The 20119-nt window shown below is 41.5% G+C and overlaps 1 protein-coding gene across 3 annotated transcripts; it reads left to right on the top strand.

The window, feature by feature from the left end:
• The first annotated feature begins 375 nt into the window (after window positions 1-375).
• On the top strand, window positions 376-18476 carry tcea2 (transcription elongation factor A (SII), 2). 3 transcript variants are annotated; one of them, XM_045692856.1, is made up of 11 exons: window positions 376-557; window positions 772-992; window positions 1725-1787; window positions 4012-4117; window positions 4513-4609; window positions 12752-12888; window positions 13128-13184; window positions 13360-13514; window positions 13694-13840; window positions 15804-15875; window positions 16731-18476. In XM_045692856.1, the coding sequence occupies exons 1-11, from the start codon at window positions 527-529 to the stop codon at window positions 16737-16739; spliced, it is 1095 nt and encodes a 364-aa protein (XP_045548812.1). In that variant the 5' UTR covers window positions 376-526; the 3' UTR covers window positions 16740-18476. The 3 variants fall into 3 exon arrangements, with proteins under 3 accessions (XP_045548812.1, XP_045548811.1, XP_045548813.1); XM_045692855.1 differs by having other exon boundaries at window positions 12749-12888; XM_045692857.1 differs by lacking the exon at window positions 376-557 and having other exon boundaries at window positions 643-992; window positions 12749-12888.
• The last annotated feature ends 1643 nt before the right edge of the window (window positions 18477-20119 follow it).

Below are 20119 nucleotides of genomic sequence, written 5' to 3'. Positions count from 1 at the left end.
GGGAGGTTTTCTCTCGTCAGGCCCAAAAAGAAAGAAATGGCAAGTTTCTATATCCAGAGGCGCGAAATCGCGAGATTTTCAAACCAGTCAATGAGACACGTGAAAAGATTCTTCCTTAGTTGTAATTTTGTTTCTTCTTACATCTTAAAGGCACAAACTAGATTCGAGCCAATATCATAAGTAGTTAAACATTGTATTACTCAGACCTCGTGAAAGTAACAAATTGACACGTTTTTATGTTCGTGAAAAAAAACGACTTTATATCGAAGGAGTGCCTTTGATTTGACGGCATGCACATGCGCAGTTAGACCCGACGAGGTGTTTAGCGATCCAACGTCACAATGACGTCATCTACAGGTTTTTTTTAAATTATTGATTGGAGTATCAGTTTCAGTCTATCTTCATACTGTACTACTGTCTTTGGAGAAAAATCCACTCTAGGCGTTTCTTTTTAAACCTACTATTTGAAGGTTATCCCGCCGTTAGTCAACCCAAAAAGAGTGGAAACAGCGACGTCCACTGGCTGATGAAAGGTGTTATTTATCGAGGTCAGGGAGGTGAGTTCAACAGAGAACAGGTAGATGAGTAAAAACTGTTTATTAAAAAAAACACAACTATCCAACTAATTGAACGTGATTAGAGAGATGTTTGGACCGCATTTGGTGAGGTAATGGTTGGGTGAAATATTCCAGAAATGAACAAACGTCAAACAGCAGATTTTCTGTAGTCCACAAACTACAAATCCCAACCTCTCTCTCTCGCCTTTAACAGAAAAGCAAAGCCACACTTGCGCCGTAGAGAAAGAAGTGGATGCGTTGGGGACAGTAGGGGAAGGGAAAAGAGACGAGGTTTTTCAACATAAATGGAGGTTCATCCGTAGCGGGAGAGAAGAGCAGCTGCAACAAAAAAATTATCCAAGCAAAATGGCGAAAGAGCAGGAGGTTGAACGCATTGCTAAAACGCTGGACAAAATGGTGCACAAGAAAAACACGGTAAGTTGAGTTTTGCTAGATGGCAGAAGTCAGGTAGGTTAGGCAGAGCAGGAGTGTTGTGGTGGTCGTGTGATGCCCCTTTGTAGACATCGAACATTCTGGCAAGCCAAAGAAAATGTTGGCTATTTGTTTTTCCTGAACAACAAACCCCCAAAATAACTAGTTGATTGCGCTGTCGACTTGAAGTGAAAGTGAATTGTTGCATTTCACTACTACTATGTGGCAGCGTAGGTTGTAATGGCAACATATTGAAACATTGTTGCATTGACGTTGTGATTTGTTATGAACGGCTGTCCACGCCATTGACATTAAACGCTGGGTCCGCCCCTCCGTTGTCCTGGTTCAATCCAAGCATGGCAACTCAGGTTCAACACTGGGATCCTTTCATAGGTTCAACTTCGGCGTAGATAATTACATTTTTCCAAATGTCCATTTTACTACCTCTTTTGTTGACCCTTGACTATTTAACCTGGAGAGATAAACTCCTTAAATCCATATGCATTCAGTCCCAGCCACAGGGATGACCAGCCATTACAACTGACCGTTAGGCCTCTCTGCCAACACAATCCGGATTTGTTGTGTTTTATCATCTAGATTCTAGCCTACTATTATTGTGTTGGAATAATAGCACATGTATAATGCTTGTTAACTAAAAATAGATTTGATATTGTATACAGCATCCATTCAGTTCAACAGGTGTCAATATTTTTTAGCTGTTTCTTTTCTTTACAGGATGGTGCCATATATCTGCTGAGGGAACTGAAGAGCATGAAGATGTCTCTGGAGACTCTACAGGTAGACCTGTAGGCCTCTCTGTCTGTACCACTGAGGAAAACATTATTATATCGTATAACTATTGTCAATACAATGTGTCAGTTCAGGATCGGCATCAGGGGTGTCAGACCATAGTTCGAAATCAAACATATATAAAGTAGGCTATAAAAAAAAAGTACATTCAGTTATACCAACCCCCTTTTTATAAAAAAACGTCTGTTAACGTAATGAATGAATGAATGGCTGGCTTTAGGACCATGCGGCGCGTCGCTTGGAAGGCAGAGGCAGTGCCAGACAGTTTACTTTTCCGGATCTGCCGTTTTAGGCAGTTAAATCATTGCTTTGAATTTGATGTCAGCGTTTGAATTCACTGGTTACTTTCACATCGTTGTCGGTATAGGCGGCGCGTCCAATGGGCAAGGGGGGAAAATAAGCTTCCTCTAAAAGAAAATGTTTAGAATTAAATGTGCCAAAATAAGCTATATAATTGCTTGTGCCCATACAGAAATAAAATGATTGTAAATACTACACCTGAGAGAATGATTTGGCCACAGAAGATCATTCACTTTTACTGTGGATTGATTTTAAGTGTGCAAATTTAGGCAGTGAGTGGCAAATAGTCTACCAAATAACTGATTGTTGAGTTGTAGTTGTTGGTGAAAAGCAGTTCAATAGGTCTAGGCCTATCCCGTATTCCAAAATACAATCATAGTCAAAAAATAAAATGAAACGCAAATGTCTATTGCTGAGAAGATGAAGAAAAGACTAATCGTTCTCAAGTTTTAATTTTCAACTCTATCCCTGGTGAGTGAACAAATTCAGTGTCTGGATCATTGGATCAGTACCACTGGAAATATTATAATTTTTTGTTGTTGTTGGGGCAATAATTTCCTCCTCCAGGTTAGATGAATGTCATATTGTAGAATTTGTATCCCCTTTCCCATAGGTTAGATGGTTGCGTTCAAGACGAGGTGTTTTATTGATCTCTGTTTGTCAGTGTCAGCAGAGTAAGCTACTAATTTGTTGGTCCGATACCAACGGGCTCAGAGACCTTTTCTGTCTGCAAATCATCCGACTGCTGAACACTTGAACTGAACTGACCACCTGCTTTGATTCTCTTCACCTTGGCACACATGCACTCACTCCACTCACACACACACACACACACACACACGTTCCACACACATCAGTAGTGTAGCTACCAGACTGTTATTATACTGCTCAGTTTATACACTGCCCCCCCCCCCATCCCCACCTTCCCTAAAACATGTGTAAATATTAGGCTATAAATTGTACCTTCCTGTATTATACTGATACTAAAACATTACTTCTACTGAGACATTTACTTTATGTTCGTTTTCTTGTATTTCTTATTGTTGCATTGTCCATAAGGAACCTGCCAGTAAGGATTTCATTGGCCGATGTATAACGCGCTTATCCCGTACGACTTAATTAAACTTGAAACAAAATGCATGCAACCCCTTTTAAAATTGTTTTTTAAAGCAGCAATTTTATTGTGAAAAAAATAAAGTTTTTCCCAAAACTTAATCCATGCTCCGCCTATGGATGTCAGTGGTTGAAGTCAGCCTTGTTGTGACTTGATAGTCTGTATTATGCATCTATTTCACACGGCACTGAAACCCGATAATGGCCGTTCCACAGCCCTTTAAACCTGATAGTGATCATTAATGGCCGTTCCATAGCCCTTTAAACCTGATCATTAATGGCCGTTTCACAGCCCTTTAAACCTGATATTGATCATTAATGGCCGTTCCACAGCCCTTTAAACCTGACAGTGATCATTAATGGCCGTTCCACAGCCCTTTTAAACCTGATAGTGATCATTAATGGCCGTTCCACAGCCCTTTAAACCTGATCATGATCATTAATGGCCGTTCCACAGCCCTTTTAAACCTGATAGTGATCATTAATGGCCGTTCCACAGCCCTTTTAAACCTGATAGTGATCATTAATGGCCGTTCCACAGCCCTTTTAAACCTGATAGTGATCATTAATGGCCGTTCCACAGCCCTTTAATTAAACCTGATCATGATCATTAATGGCCGTTCCACAGCCCTTTTAAACCTGATATTGATCATTAATGGCTGGGGTCTTTGTTATTTTTTTAAGTTATTATAAAACATTTTTTTATTTCAAATTGTTTTTTAAAATATAATGTAAAAATGAGGTAAAACTTCCCAAACAATCCCTGACCGTAATGAAGCTAAGACGCTGTCTGTGTTAGTCCACCAGGATCGGCATGTCAGTGAACGCTGTGAGGAAGCAGAGTTCAGAGGAAGAGGTCCAGACTCTGGCCAAGTCACTCATCAAGTCCTGGAAGAAACTACTGGGTATGTCTAACCTGCATGTCTGCCTCATACCGCTGTCTTGTCTGACCTGCAGGTCTGCCTCATACAGCTGTCTTGTCTGACCTGCAGGTCTGCCTCATACCGCTGTCTTGTCTGACCTGCAGGTCTGCCTCATACCGCTGTCTTGTCTGACCTGCAGGTCTGCCTCATACCGCTGTCTTGTCTGACCTGCAGGTCTGCCTCATACCGCTGTCTTGTCTGACCTGCAGGTGCAATCCACATGTCTGCTCTAGAGAGACTGGAACATTATTCTAATAATAATAATACAGACTTAATACAGTAATGAGTTCACTATATAGTTTTAAGACTAAACAGAAAGCGTGTTTTCTAAAGAGATAAACACCTGAATGGGAATAATGATATGTTGTCTCTACCAGATGGTGCTGAAGGGAAGGCTGTGGAGGAGAAGAGGAGGGAGGGCTCTCCTCTGAGGTCATCGACGTCCAAGGACAGTCCTGGATCCAGCGACCAGAGGTGAGACGCCGTGTCAGTCCTATACCAGAGGTAGTTCAGTGAATAACCTTGTCTGACCTCTGAAGACTTGTGTGAGCTCCCTGAACTAATGCCTAGGCTTTAGCTCAGCGGGCTAATGTGTAGTCCATGTAGCAGAGGTAGTTCAATGAATTACATTTACATTTACGTCATTTAGCAGATGCTCTTATCCAGAGCGACTTACAGTAGTGAATGCATACATTTAATACATTTTTTTTCCCTCCGTACTGGTCCCCCGTGGGAATCGAACCCACAACCCTGGCGTTGCAAACACCATGCTCTACCAACTGAACCACATGGGACCCACACGGGTGATGCGTAATCTAGCTTGAGCCCAAAAGACATGGGTCGGGTAGGTAGATGACAGGGGTTTGATAGTTTCTCTTTCTCTCTTATATATGACTTGACAGGTGAACACAAGGGCTACATCTCCCCACACGTCATCAGAGCGCAACATATGTTGAACATTTGAATTTGGATCCCGCAACGCGGTTAGCCTGAGTTACTGTGACCGCTTCTATCTGTCATGGGATCCTGCCAGACCAAGAAGTCTGAAGTCGGGTTTTCTAAACTAGCTGGTAGCGATCCGTATCAAACTGGCAGGATTTTCCACAAACAGCTTGTACACAGCCCGTGACGCGGTTAGCCCTTGTGGCTGGGACTGCGAAGATGTCCCACTCTCTTTGTATTTCCTGCTGCTTTTTCCCCTGCAACCTGACCTGGCTGGAACTGCGTTGTATAGCTAGCGACGTCAGCCGATGCTGCTGCCAACGTTAGCCGATGCTGCTGCCGACGCTGCTACCGACGTTAGCCGACGCTGCTACCGACGTTAGCCGACGCTGCTACCGACGTTAGCCGACGCTGCTACCGACGTTAGCCGACGCTGCTACCGACATTGCTTTCGTGCTCACTGCTAAAGGACATCTTTTTGGATTGTGTAATTTTGTGTCTGAGCTCAATCTGTTCACTTAGTTAAAAATTCTATGTAAGGAGAAAGACAAAAGTCCAGCTAGTCTAGCTGGCTGGCAGTCTTCAATGGAGGTCGCCATTGAATGTCTTCAATGCTGCAGGCTGTGTTTATTTTGCTTCATTCTGGGACAATGTTGACCGCCTGGATTTTCAATGTAGCAACTGTTTGCTTGCAGAGGACTACAGGCGTGAAGTGGGGAACCCCTCGCCCGCCTACTTTTTTTTATTTCTTTTCTACCCCAGTAGCTGGACGCCGCTCTGGCCTGGTGAGTGTCGCTGCCGTGTTGGCTCTCCACAGGCCGGTACTCTGCAGGGATCCCTCCCCGAAGGGGTCTCCCCCTTCCCTGGAGAACGGAGCTAGTAGTATGCTCCTGGATGACTTGGGGATGTTGCTTGTTGTTTCTTGACCCTACCAACCAGCCATGGAAATATGTTACTAGCCGTAGAATTCTAAAACCACGTCCTCTGGCAACGAGGGCCTCCTTGGAGATGTTTAGACCGGACATGGACCAGAAACAGCTTTGCCGCCCTGGATCCAAATCATCTTGGCTCCTGGACTCTGTCCACACATTTCAGGGCTGCGTTGAGACGATGCCTTATCAATGATCCAAAACCAGCTCAGTTGTTGTCTACCATTGTGTCGCTTAGTTGTCATAATGCTGCAGCAAATGTACATTACCAGTTATCCAGGGCGTTGGGAGCCACAATCTAAGTAACTTAATTTATGTCCCCCTAACTGCCCTGAATGCCTATATTGATTTTTAGAGCTTTTGTATGCAGGTATCCTGTGCCTATAAACCAGAGTTATACTGTTAGCACTGAGGCAGTGTGCCCTTGTAAGAAGTCCACTGTGTGCAGCTCACCCTACACAATCAGCTGAAATATAAAAACATGAGCATGTCTACTTCTGATAAGCTTCCCAGTAAAGCAATAAGAACAAAGCGTCCCAGAAAAGTGCTTCAAAATAGCCCACATTAACATGCGTAGCCTAAGAAACAAGGTTAACCTTTCTTGGGTATGTGGGACGTGACCGTCCCACCTGCGGGACACACTATTCAACAGCCAGTGAAATAGCTGGGCGCCAAATTCAAAACAACAAAAATCTCATAATTAAAATTTCTCAAACATACAACTATTATATCCCATTTTAATGATACACTTCTCCTTAATCCAACCACATTGTCCGATTTCAAAAAGGCTTTACGGCGAAAGCATAGCATTAGATTATGTTAGCACATCACCTTGACAAGAAAAACCACACAGCCATTTTCCAAGCAAGGAGAGGCGTCACAAAAACCAGAAATACAGCTAAAATTAATCACTAACCTTTTGATCTTCATCAGATGGCACTCATAGGACTTCATGTTACACAATACATGTATGTTTTGCTCAATAAAGTTCATATTTATATCCAAAAACCCCATTTTACATTGGCGTGTAATGTTCAGAAATGTTTTGCCTCTCAAAACTTCCGGTGAATGAGCACATCAATTTACAGAAATACTCATCATAAACGTTGATGAAATATTAAACTGTAATTTAAAGAATTATAGATACACCTCTCCTTAATGCAACCGCTGTGTCAGATAAAAAAAATTTAAAAAAACTTTACAGCGAAAGCACACTTTGCAATCTGAGTACAGCGTTCAGACAAGAAACCAAACCCGCCATTTTGTGGAGTCAATAAAACTCAGAAATAATATTATAAATATTCACTTACCTTTGATCTTCATCAGAATGCACTCCCAGGAATCCCAGGTCCACAAATGTTTTGTTTTGTTCGATAAAGTCCATAAGTTATGTCCAAATACGTCCTTTTTGTTCGCGCGTTCAGTCCACTACTCCAAATGCAGGAAGCGCGCAAAAATGTCACGACAAAGTCAAAAAAAGTTATATTTACGTTTGTAGAAATATGTCAAACAATGTATAGCATCAATGTTTAGGATGTTTGTAACATAAATCTTCAGTAATAATTCCAACCGGACAATTCCAATGTCTTCAGAAAAGGAACACCGCTCACACTCACGTGAGCACGCGCCTCTGAGCTCATTTCATTTCCTCACTCATCTGACTCCAGGCCCTCTTCTTCGCTTCAAATTCACAGTAGAAGCCTGTAACAACATCCTGAAGACTGACCTCTAGTGGAAGCCTTAGGAAGTGCAAAATGAACCCTAAGTCACTGTGTACTGTAAAGACAATCACTTGAAAAAACTACAACCCTCAGATTTCCCACTTCCTGGTTGGATTTTTCTATGCCTGCCATATGAGTTCTGTTATACTCACAGACATCATTCAAACAGTTTTAGAAACTTCAGTGTTTTTCTATCCAAATCTACTAATAATATGCATATCCTCCTTTCTGAGCTTGAGTAGCAGGCAGTTTAATTTGGGCCTTTCATCCGGATGTCAAAATACTGCCCCCTACCCTAGAGAAGTTAATGAAGTCAACTAGCTAGTAACAGATGACAGTCAGAATATGAATATCTCTGAAAGTCACTTTAGATAATACTTTTGATACAGTGGTTAACAATACATAGTTATAACATCTACAGAAAACAGACAGACATGCCAATAGGGGCGTTGTTGCGGTCTATATTCAGAACCACATTCCTGTAAAGCTTAAAGAGGATCTCATGTTTTAAATACTGTTTTTAAGTAATATAGCTGCAGGTTCATCTGCCTCACCTAAAGCCCATTCTGGTGGGAAGCTGCTATAGACCACCAAGTGTTAACAGTCAGTATCTGGATAACGTGTGAAATGCTTGATAATATATGTGAAATCAACAGAGCTATATATTCTGGGTGATTTAAATATTGACTGGCTTTCATCAGGCTGCCCACTCAAGAAAAAGCTCCAAACTGTAACTAGTGCCTGCAACCTGGTTCAGGTTTTCAGGTTATCAGTCAACCTATCAGGGTAGTTACAAACGGCATAGGAATGAAATCATCAACATGTATTGATCACGTCTTTACTAATGCTGCAGACATTTGTTTCAATGTAGTATCCAAATCCATAGGTTGTAATGATCACAATATAGTAGTCATATCTAGGAAAACCAAAGTTCCAAAGGCTGGGCCTAATATAGTGCTAATATAGAGGCCATACAATACGTTTTTGTAGTGATTCATATGTTGTCGACGTGAAGAATATTTGTTGGGCCGTGGTGTGTAATGAGATGCAAGCAGATGCTGCACTTGACACATTTTATGAAGTAGCTTATTCCAGTTATTAATCAGCATTTTAAGAAAATGACTAAAAACTGTTATCCCCTTGGATTGATGAGGATTTGAAAAATTGTATGGGTGAGGCAAAAGGTATGGCAAATAAGTCTGACCATACAACCCATTGGCAGACGTACTACAAATTGAGAGATCATGTGACTAAACTGAAGAGGGAAAAAATAAACTATACGATGAAACAAAGATAAATGACATAAAGAATGAGAGTAAAAAGCTCTGGAGCACCTTAAATGAAATTTTGGGCAAAAAGGCAAACTTAGCTCCATCATTGATTGAATCAGATGGCTCATTCATCACAAAACCAACTGATATTGCCAACTACTTTAATGACTTTTTAATTGGCAAGATTAACAAATTTAGGGATGACATGCCAGCAACAAACGCTGACACTACACATCCAAGTATATCTGACCAAATTATGAAAGACAAGCATTGTCATTTTGAATTCCGTAAAGTGAGTGTGGAAGAGGTGAATTGCTTTGTTGTTTGTCTATCAACAATGACAAGCCACCGGGGTCTGACAACTTGGATGGAAAATTACTGAGGATAATTGCGGACGGAATTGCCACTACTGTTGGCCATATTTTCAATTTAAGCCTACTAGAGAGTGGGTGCCCTCAGGCTTGGAGGCTACATTTATTCCACTACCTAAGAATAGTAAAGCCTCCTTAACTGGCTCAAATAGCCAACCAATCAGCCTGTTACCAACCCTTAGTAAACTTTTGGAAAAAATTGTGTTTGACCAGATACAATGCTATTTCACAGTAAACAAGTTGACAACAGACTTTCAGCACGCTTATAGAGAAGGACATTCAACAAGCACAGCATTTACACAAATGACTGACGACGGGCTGTCTTGTTAGACTTCAGTGCAGCTTTTGACATTATCGTTCATATTCTGCTGATGGAAAAACCTGTAATGGCTTTACACTAGAGGTCGACCGATTTTAATTAGGGCCGTTTTCATAACAATCGGTAATCAGCATTTTTGGACGCTGGTTATGGCCGATTACATTGCAGACCGTGAGGAGACTGCGTGGCAGGCTGACTACCTGTTACGCGAGTGCAACAAGGAGCCAAGGTAAGGTACTAGCTAGCATTAAATGTATCTTATAAAAAACAATCAACCTTCACAATCACTAGTTAACTAACTACACATGGTTGGTATTACTAGGTTAACAAGCTTGTCCTGCGTTGCATATAATCAATGTGGTGCATGTTAATTTATCATCGAATCACAGCCTACGTTGCCAAACGAGGGATGATTTAATAAAAGCGCATTTGTGGAAAAAAAGCACAATCGTTGCACGAATGTACCTAACCATAAACATCAATGCCTTTCTTAAAATCAATACACAGAAGTATATATTTTTAAACCTGCATATTTAGTTAAAAGAAATCCAGGTTAGCAGGCAATATTAACTAGGGAAATTGTGTCACTTCTCTTGCATTCATTGCACGCAGAGTCAGGGTATATGCAACAGTTTGGGCCGCCTGACTCGTTGCGAACTAATTTGCCAGAATTGTACATAATTATGACACAACATTGAAGGTTGTGCAATGTAACAGAAATATTTAGACTTAGGGATGCCACCCGTTAGATAAAATACGGAACGGTTCCATATTTCACTGAAAGAATAAACATTTTGTTTTCAGATTTGACCATATTAATGACCAAAGGCTCGTATTTCTGTGTGTTATTATAATTAAGTCTATGATTTGATATTTGATAGAGCAGTCTGACTGAGCGGTGGTAGGCAGCAGCAGGCTCGTAAGCATTCAATCAAACTTTTCTTTTGCCAGCAGCTCTTAGCAATGCTTGATTCACAGCACTGTTTATGACTTCAAGCCTATCAACTCCTGACATTAAGCTGGCAATACTAAAGTACCTATAAGAACATCCAATAGTCAAAGGTATATGAAATACAAATGGTATAGACAGAAATAGTCAACGCGTCATAATTCCTATAATAACTACAACCTAAAACTTCTTAACTGGGAATATTGAAGACCTGGGAATATTGAACCACCAGCTTTCATATGTTCTCATGTTCTGAGCAAGGAACTTAAACGTTAGCTTTTTTTACATGGCACATATTGCACTTTTACTTTCTTCTCCAACACTGTTTTTGCATTATTTAAACCAAGTTGAACATGTTTCATTATTTATTTGAGACTAAATAGATTTTATTTATGTATTAAGTTAAAATAAGTGTTCATTCAGTATTGTTGTAATTGTCATTATTCCCCAGGGCAGCTGTCTAGGCCCGTTTTAAAATCTTAACTAACAACACTTACTAATGAGTAAAGCCAGTGTGGCTATGTATGCGGATGACTCAACACTATACATGTCAGCTACCACAGCGACTGAAATTACTGCCACACTTAACAAAGAGCTGCAGTTAGTTTCAGAATGAGTGGCAAGAAATAAGTTAGTCCTAAATATTTTTCAAAAACTAAAAGCATTGTATTTGGGACAAATCATTCACTATACCCTAAACCTCAACAAAATCTTGTAATCAATAATGTGGAAGTTGAGTTGACTGAACTGCTTCGAGTATAGAATCGGAAGGTGAAACGACACAGTTGGAAAATATATGGCAAATAGAAATCCAATATGGATGGTGGTAATAGATAGATGGGAGGAGCTGAATGGTGGGACTAATAACAAGATAACAAATGTAAAAAATATACTGGGTCTGTAAAATCTATATAGGTTCATAACTTTTGTGAAATAGCACAGTTACAAAAATATACGGAAAATTAAAAAATCTGACTGGATGGTCTTCAGAAATAGATGGTAGAGGAAGGACAGGACTAAAAAAAACAAATAGTGTCCGTAAAATGTATATAGTAGAAGCCTAAGTTGTTGTTTATTAGGTCACTCCAATTAGGGGACGGGTGGTAGGGTTTGCGGGGAATGATAACGGAAAATATATTTCAAAAAGATATTTGTATGTTTGTATATATGTGGGTATGTGTATATAGGGATTGGAAATGATGCAGAGCATTACGTTGAAGCTTCAATCTATCCGCAATATAAAATGTGATCCACCCCCTAATTATTATACAATTTCTTTAAATGTAAAAACCACTTGGAGTTCCCCCTGAGTTGTTGTAAACTGTCATGGTCAAAAAACATGTTACAACAGTAGTTAAGATGGGGGAGGATAATAGTCTCCCCATAATAAAGCACTGCTCTGCCTTTAACAACACTACAGACCCTGTTTTTGCTGTTTGTCAACAGGCTTAGAACAGGGCAGCACGGCCCTTAAATGTACAATGGGAGCTAACGTTAATGATATGCATGTAAATCTTTCCTGGCTCAAAGTGGAGGAGAGATTGACTTCCTCATTACTTGTTTTTTTGTAAGAGGTGTTGACAAGCTGAAGGTACCTGAGCTGTCTGTTTTTTAAACTACTGGCACACAGCTCAGACACCCATACATACCCCACAAGACATGCCACCAGAGGTTTCTTCACAGTCCCCAAGTTCCAGAACAGACTATGGGAGGTGCACAGTACTACATAGAGCCATGACTACATGGAACTCTATTCCACATCAGGTAACTGATGACAGCAGTAGAATCAGATATAAAAATACACCTTATGGAATAGTGGGGACTTTGAGGAGATGCACACAGATACAGACATGATATTGTTGTATGGTGGTGTTATACATGTTGTATTGTAGATATGTAGTCGTGTAATGTTATATGATGTACTGTTTTATATGTAATGTAAGTGCCTTAATGTGTAAGGACCCCCAGGAAGAGTAGTAGCTTCCTTGGCAGGAAGTAAAAGGGTCCCTAATAAATAGAAAAATAAACACACTTATGTTACTGTTTAGATTAAATGGATCAAGGTCACTCCTAAACATGATGTAACATATTTTCTTCTTGTCTACCCCCAGCAGGAAACTGCCTGAGCCCCCTACGACCCCTACGACCCCCACCACTCCAAAGTTCACCTCCTTCCCCCCTGCCCCCGTCACCACTGACAGCGTACGCACCAAGTGCCGAGAGCTGCTGGTGGCTGCCCTGCAGACCGACGGTGAGACAGACTCTACCAAGATGGCCGCCGTTTATCGGCACATTCTACAGCTGTATAGGTTGATGACTTCAGCAACTCTAGTATTATACATCTCTGGGTGAGACAGAGCCCAATCACAAGGAGGGATCTAAGATATGGGGTGGCTGGAGGGACATTTTTTTAAGTACATTTATTTGGATGTGTAATTTTGTTTAAAAAAAAAAGAAAAAAGAATAACCACTCTGTTTTCATATGTCAAGATGACCACAAGACCATTGGAACAGACACTGAGAACTTGGCTGCTCAGATTGAGGACTATATCCTTTCACCTGTTCGCTTGTCGCTGTCTGTTTTATAGTGAGGAGGACCAGACAGACGTGTCATAATTAAGGTTTCTGGATTGTCTTTATTGCACTCATGTCTAAGACTGTCTTACTGTGTGTATGTGTGTGTGCAGTGTGTACTGTGTTCTCCTTTACTTTCCCGCTCCACGTATCTACCAGGAGTTTAAGTCTACAGACCAGAAGTACAAGTCCAGACTGAGGAGCCGTATCTCCAACCTGAAGGACCAGAAGAACCCAGACCTCCGACGCAATGTCCTCGCTGGAAACATCTCAGCTGACCGCATCGCTAACATGGCCGCTGAGGTACGTAAAGAGGGGGGGGGTGTGTGTCTGTCTGTTTCATGTTTTGGCCGTGAACTCCATACAGTTGAAATATGTCCTAAGGTTGACTCTAAAACAAACAAAAAATAGCATGTTTGTGTGAGCTTCATATCTGACACTGAGACGATTCTGTAAGGTCAATTCTCTGTGTGACCAACCAGGAGATGGCGAGCGCGGAGCTGAAAGAGATGAGGAAGGCTTTGACCAAGGACGCCATCAGAGAGCACCAGCTGTCTAAAGTGGGCGGGACCGAGACGGACATGTTTCAATGTGGCAAATGCAGGGGCAAGAACTGCACCTATACACAGGTACTAGCGCAGTGAGCTGCACCTCGACACGGGGGACTAGCGCAGTGAGCTGCACCTCGACACGGGGGACTAGCGCAGTGAGCTGCACCTCGACACGGGGGACTAGCGCAGTGAGCTGCACCTCGACACGGGGGACTAGCGCAGTGAGCTGCACCTCGACACGGGGGACTAGCGCAGTGAGCTGCACCTCGACACGGGGGACTAGCGCCACTGAGTGCTGGCTAACAGTATAACTTTCTCGTGTCCTTAGCGGTACGTGATCTCGTTTCCTGTCTCGCTAATACACGTGAGATCGCCTGCTTTATAGCGTACGAGCCAGTTGCGCCACATAAAAGGTAACGCTAGTGGAAACATTTCGAGCTGTGGGGTAAACCTACAACGGTACGATGCTTACCTCATCACACCAGTAGTCAGTTCAGTGGAGTCCCCCTGAGGTAAAATCATTATTTTATATATATTATATATTTATATTATTTTAGATTATTTCACTTATAATTCACTGTATCACAATTCCAGTGGGTCAGAAGTTTACATACACTAAGTTGACTGTACCTTTAAACAGCTTGGAAAATTCCAGAAAATGATGTTATGGCTTTAGAAGCTTCTGATAGGCTAATTGACATCATTTGAGTCAGTTGGAGGTGTACCTGTGGATGTATTTAAAGGCCTACCTTCAAACTCACTGGCTCTTTGCTTGACATCATGGGAAAATCAAAAGAAATCAGCCAAGACCTCCACAAGTCTGGTTCATCCTTGGGAGCAATTTCCAAACGCCTGACGGTACCACGTTCATCTGTATAAACAATAGTACGCAAGTATAAACGCCATGGGACCACACAGCCGTCGTACCCCTCAGGAAGGAGACGCGTTCTGTCTCCTAGAGATTAACTTACTTTGGTGCGAAAAGTGCAAATCAATCCCTGAACAACAGCAAAGGACCTTGTGAAGATGCCGGAGGAAACGGGTACAAAGGTATCTCTATCCACAGTAAAACAAGTCCTATATCGACATTACCAGAAAGGCCGCTCAGCAAGGAAGAAGCTACTGCTCCAAAACCACCATACTACAGCCAGACTACGCTACAAAGATCGTACTTTTTGGAGAAATGTCCTCTGGTCTGATGAAACAAAAATATAACTTTTTGGCCATAATGACCATCGTTATGTTTGGAGGAAAAAAGGGGAGGCTTGCAAGCCGAAGAACACCATCCCAACGGTGAAGCATGGGGGTGGCAGCATCATGTTGTGGGGGTGCTTTGCTGCAGGAGGGACTGGTGCACTTCACAATATAGACAGACATGAGGGAGGAAAAGTATGTGGATATATTGAAGCAACATCTCAAGACATCAGTCAGGAAGTTAAAGCTTGGTCGCAAATGGGTCTTCCAAATGGACAATGATCCCAAGCATACTTCCAAAGTTGTGGCAAAATGGCTTAAGGACAACAAAGTCGAGGTATTGGAGTGGCCATCGCAAAGCCCTGACCTCAATCCTATAGAAGATGTGTGGGCAGAACTGAAAAGGCGTGTGCGAGCAAGGAGGCCTACAAACCTGACTCAGTTACACCAGCTGTGTCAGGAGGAATGGGACAAAATTCACCCAACTTATTGTGGGAAGCTTGTGGAAGGCTACCCAAAACATTTGACCCAAGTTAAACAATTTTAAAGGCAATGCTACCAAATACTAATTGAGTGTATGTAAGCTTTTGACCCACTGGGAATGTGATGAAAGAAATAAGATCTGAATTAAATGATTCTCTCTACTATTATTCTGACATTTCACATTCTTAAAATAAAGTGGTGATCCTAACTGAACTAAGACAGGGACTTTTTACTTGGATTTAAATGTCAGGAATTGTGAAAAACGTTTAAAAAAAAAAAAAAAAAAAAAAAAAATGTGTTTGGCTAAACTGTATGTAAACTTCTGACTTCAACTGTACATGCTGTCTCTCCCTGTGTGTTGTAGGTGCAGACGCGCAGTGCTGATGAGCCCATGACCACCTTTGTACTGTGCAACGGCTGTGGTAACCGCTGGAAGGTAGGCTGTTAGTCCAGATCACTGTCTGGGTCTGGTACATTCCTAGGATAATTAGAGTTTTATCTATGCTTCATTTAGAATATCAAAGAAAAGAGTTATCATCTATATTAGACTACCTTGAGTATTTTTAAATAAACTACAATAAAGTATTTTCTGGCCAGGTCTGATGCCCCGCTCCCTAGCTTGGTGGTCGGTGGGCCCCGCTCCCTAGCTTGGTGGTCGGTGGGCCCCGCTCCCTAGCTTGGTGGTCGGTGGGCCCCGCTCCCTAGCTTGGTGGGCGGTGGGCCCCGCCCCCTAGCTTCTATGTACTTCTGTAGATCTTAAACGATTTGAACGGTATAAGGAGTATGCTGGTTCACCTTCTGATTTGGTTAGGTGGAGTGTTCACCATATTGCTTCCACCTGTCCAGTCCTGTCAGATCTGCAGGCATGTGTATAAGGGTAGAGACCAGTGGTTTGCCTGATCAGAGGTTACCTAACTCTGACTTGGTTGTGAGCTGTAAATACGGTCTGGAAGTAAGAGAACATGGTGACTATTATGGCTTGGTTGCTCAGTTCTCCTGCAGTACCACAGTGTCACCACAAGATGGCAGCAGACATTGTCAAGCACTGCTGACTTTACTGGTGCTACTGTGGTGGTAACCATGTGGACGTCTCACATCAAGATAATACAGCACACCTACCAGACACTTCTGTTGTTGTTGTTTTCATGTACCCTCACATTTTAGTTGTTTTAACAGACACTCTTATTCAGAGTGACTTGCAATCAGTGTATTCAACTAAAGTAAATCAACCACATGCCATGATCATTGCAAGTAAAAACCTTTTTAATAACACCTTGTCTCTCTTCCCCAGTTCTGTTGAGGAGAAGATATTCTGGACTGCTAGAGGAAGAAGGAAACCTGGACCTAATTTTCTTAACTGTAGACATTATTATTTTTTTTTGCTTTGTTTTGATACCTTGTTTTTTTTTTTTTTATATATATTTTTTTTTAACATTTAACTCATAAATCTGTAGAAAATATTTTGGCATTTTGATTAATATCCTTTTTTTTTTTTTAATGACTATTAAATCACACTAGCCTGGGTGCCTTTTTCTGTTTCTGCTCGCTTGCCTCAACCTCTTATGGAATGTCATGTTTGGTTTGACGAGTTGGCAAGAGCACAAACTGTTCTGGGACCAGGCCGAAGTTGAACACTTGCTCTTAAAACAACATTTTGGTTTGCTGTTCATTAGTTGAAGCTATATCTTACTAAACTTTTAATTTTTTATTTTATTTTGGCTTTAGGGAACATAGGTGTGCCTTTCTTTGCCCCTCTGTGCCACAAATGATCATTTTACTGTTAGTTTTATACACTTGCTGTATATAGAGTGTTTATACACTCTTAGCCATTCCCTGTAGTGCACTATAAAGGGAATAAGGTACCATTTGAATACATACTGCTGTATATAGAACAAGCCGTTGTTTGATTCACTTATTCTGAATCTACAGTCTTACATATACAGTACCAGTCAAAACTCTGAAATAACTCATATGGAATCATGTAGTAACCAACAACAAAAAAAGTGTTTAAAACAAATCAAAATAGATTTTAAATTCTTCAAAGTAGCCACCTTTTTGCCTTGATGACAGCTTTTGCACTCTTGGCATTCTCTCAACCATCTTCATGAGGTAGTCACCTGGAATGCATTTCAATTAACAGGTGTGTGTGCCTTGTTAATTTGTGTAAAAACCCTTGAATGAGTAGGAGTGTTGAATCTTTTGACTGGTACTGTGTATACACACGGGTTCTGTTTTTGGTTCTTCCGTAAACAAATGAGATAAACAGGAGGATCTGCTAGAAGATGTAGGAAAAGGGATGAGGAGGACAGTTTTTCCTCTTTTTCCCTTCTCTGCTTGAACATTACTAAAAAGGTTAGCGGGGGGACTGGAGAAGTAGCCTGATTTATCTAAATCGAGTTTGCTACTTTTTCTCCTTTTTGTTAAAAACAATTATAAAAATGTAGTTCAGACTACTGGAGTAAAGAGGCTCCTGACAAACTATCGACTGGTTTGAAAAGTTTTGTCATGCAAGTGATTTTATTTTGTATTGTTAACATTTGTCCTCCCAATGGGAACTTGTGTCAATTTAATTAAACGGATGTAAGGAGTGTGGAAAGAGACTGGGGGGGGGGGTTTCTTGGTGAGTTCTTGTTAGCACTGGGCTATCATCACGCTCAGTTCAGTAGCCAAACCTTGTTTAAACGTTACAAATACAGATGACATGAATAGAGCAGACCATGATTCCTTGTTGTACATGTAAAGAGGCATGTTTGTTCTACAACTTGTCCTGCTGAACGCACCCCCAACGCACAGCAGTGTGAAAGACCCAAGGAAGTTCTATCGTCATGACAATGTTTTCTGTGGGGAAAAAGCCCAAAGAGGAAGCCAATTTCATCTGATTTCTTAATGCCTGAGAACACACCCTCCATATAAACTATTTGGGAGTACTAGAGATACAAAAGTTGATGTACATTTCCCATAACGTTCCACTGGATCAACTGAAAGTTTGCTGTGGAAAATAAAAAAACTAAAGAGGAACAACCCGCTAGCCAATTCACCTGCCTTGTTATCCATTACATCTCAGCTCCTTTTGCATGACACTTACTAGGTTCTCCTAAAAGTCTTCTGTTGACCTTTATCATTGATGAAAACGAACTGTAATGAACCTGTAAACATCTAGAAATGACTAAATGCTGTAGAGATCATTATGAGGTAGTCCTACCGTAATGTAATGGTACAGAGCCATCTCTCCTCGGTCGAGACGGGGTCCTGTTCACAATGTAGGAAACGGACCAAAACTGTTTGAAAGACGGTGAAAACGGGGAGGTGGCCTAATATCTACACTTGTCCAATAAGACACGCTTATTTCCCATTGTGAAATGTTTTGCTACGATGTGCAGTAATGAGCCCGATTCTAAGTCTAGCATCCTGGTCAGGAATATGAGTGCATGGTGCTGGTGTCTGGAGCTCTGTGGTGTTTATAAAACTGGTGTCTGGAGCTCTGTGGTGTTTATAAAACTCTGGTGTCTGTGGAGCTCTGGTGTCTGTGGAGCTCTGTGGTGTCTGTGGAGCTCTGGTGCCTGTGGAGCTCTGTGTTGTTTATGGAGCTCTATGGTGTTTGTGGAGCTCTGTGTTTATTTTGTCACTAGCAGGTTATTTCCATACCTGTGAATCCAGAGTGGGACCAGATCACCTTGTCAAATCTGTCTGACAGACACACAGAGGCACAAACTGACTTAAGTCTAAAGAGCTGCAAGACTATATGCTTAATTACTGTAGTCTGATTAGGGTTCAGTGGATATATTCAGACAGACCCTGTCTCTGTGGTGAAGTATTCAGCCCATTTATCTCTCTGTCAGGTAACGTGTTAACCCCCTCTCTCTGGCAGGTAACATGTTAACCCCCTCTCTCTGGCAGGTAACATGTTAACCCCCTCTCTCTGGCAGGTAACATGTTAACCCCCTCTCTCTGGCAGGTAACATGTTAACCCCCTCAGTCTCGGTGGTCAGGTATTCTGCAACTGTGTATTCTCTGTTTAGGGCCAAATAACATTCTAGTTTGCTCTGTTTTTTGTAAATTCTTTCCATTGTGTCAAGTAATTATCTTTTTGTTTCTCATGACTTGGTTGGGTCTAGTTGTGTTGCTGTCCTTGGGGTCTGTTTGTGTTTGTGAACAGAGCCCCAGGACCAGCTTGCTTAGGGGACTCTTCTCCAGGTTCATCTCTCTGTAGGTGATGGCTTTGTTATGGAAGGTTTGGGAATCGCTTCCTTTTAGGTGGTTGTTGAATTTAAAGGCTCCTTTCTGGATGTTGATAATTAGCGGGTATCGACCTAATGCTGCTCTTCATGCATTATTAGTTTTTTTACGTTGTACACGGATTACATTTTTGCAGAATTCTGAGTCTCAAGTTGGTGTTTGTCCCATTTTGTGAGTTCTTGGTTGGTGAGCGGACCCCAGACCTCACAACCATAAAGGGCAATGGGTTCTATAACTGATTCAAGTATTTTTAGCCAGATCCTAATTGGTATGTCAAATTTTATGTTCCTTTTGATGGCATAGAAGGCCCTTCTTGCCTTGTCTCTCAGATCGTTCACAGCTTTGTGGAAGTTACCTGTGGCGCTGATGTTTAGGCCGAGGTATGTATAGTTTTTTTTGTGTGCTCTAGGGCAACGGCGTCTAGATGGAATTTGTATTCGTGGT

The sequence above is a fragment of the Salmo salar genome, chromosome ssa13 (genome assembly GCF_905237065.1).
Source record: "Salmo salar chromosome ssa13, Ssal_v3.1, whole genome shotgun sequence".
Lineage (NCBI taxonomy): Eukaryota > Metazoa > Chordata > Actinopteri > Salmoniformes > Salmonidae > Salmo > Salmo salar.
The sequence above is the reverse complement of the archived record's forward strand: the minus strand, read 5'-3'. Positions and strand labels throughout refer to the sequence as shown.

Excerpts from the sequence above, each read along its gene's own strand:
- tcea2 (XM_045692855.1), top strand. The coding sequence starts at position 527 with ATGAAAGGTGTTATTTATCGAGGTCAGGGAG. Across the intron at positions 558-771 it reads TATTTATCGAGGTCAGGGAG|AAAAGCAAAGCCACACTTGC; the intron begins GTGAGTTCAACA and ends CGCCTTTAACAG. Across the intron at positions 993-1,724 it reads TGGTGCACAAGAAAAACACG|GATGGTGCCATATATCTGCT; the intron begins GTAAGTTGAGTT and ends TTTTCTTTACAG.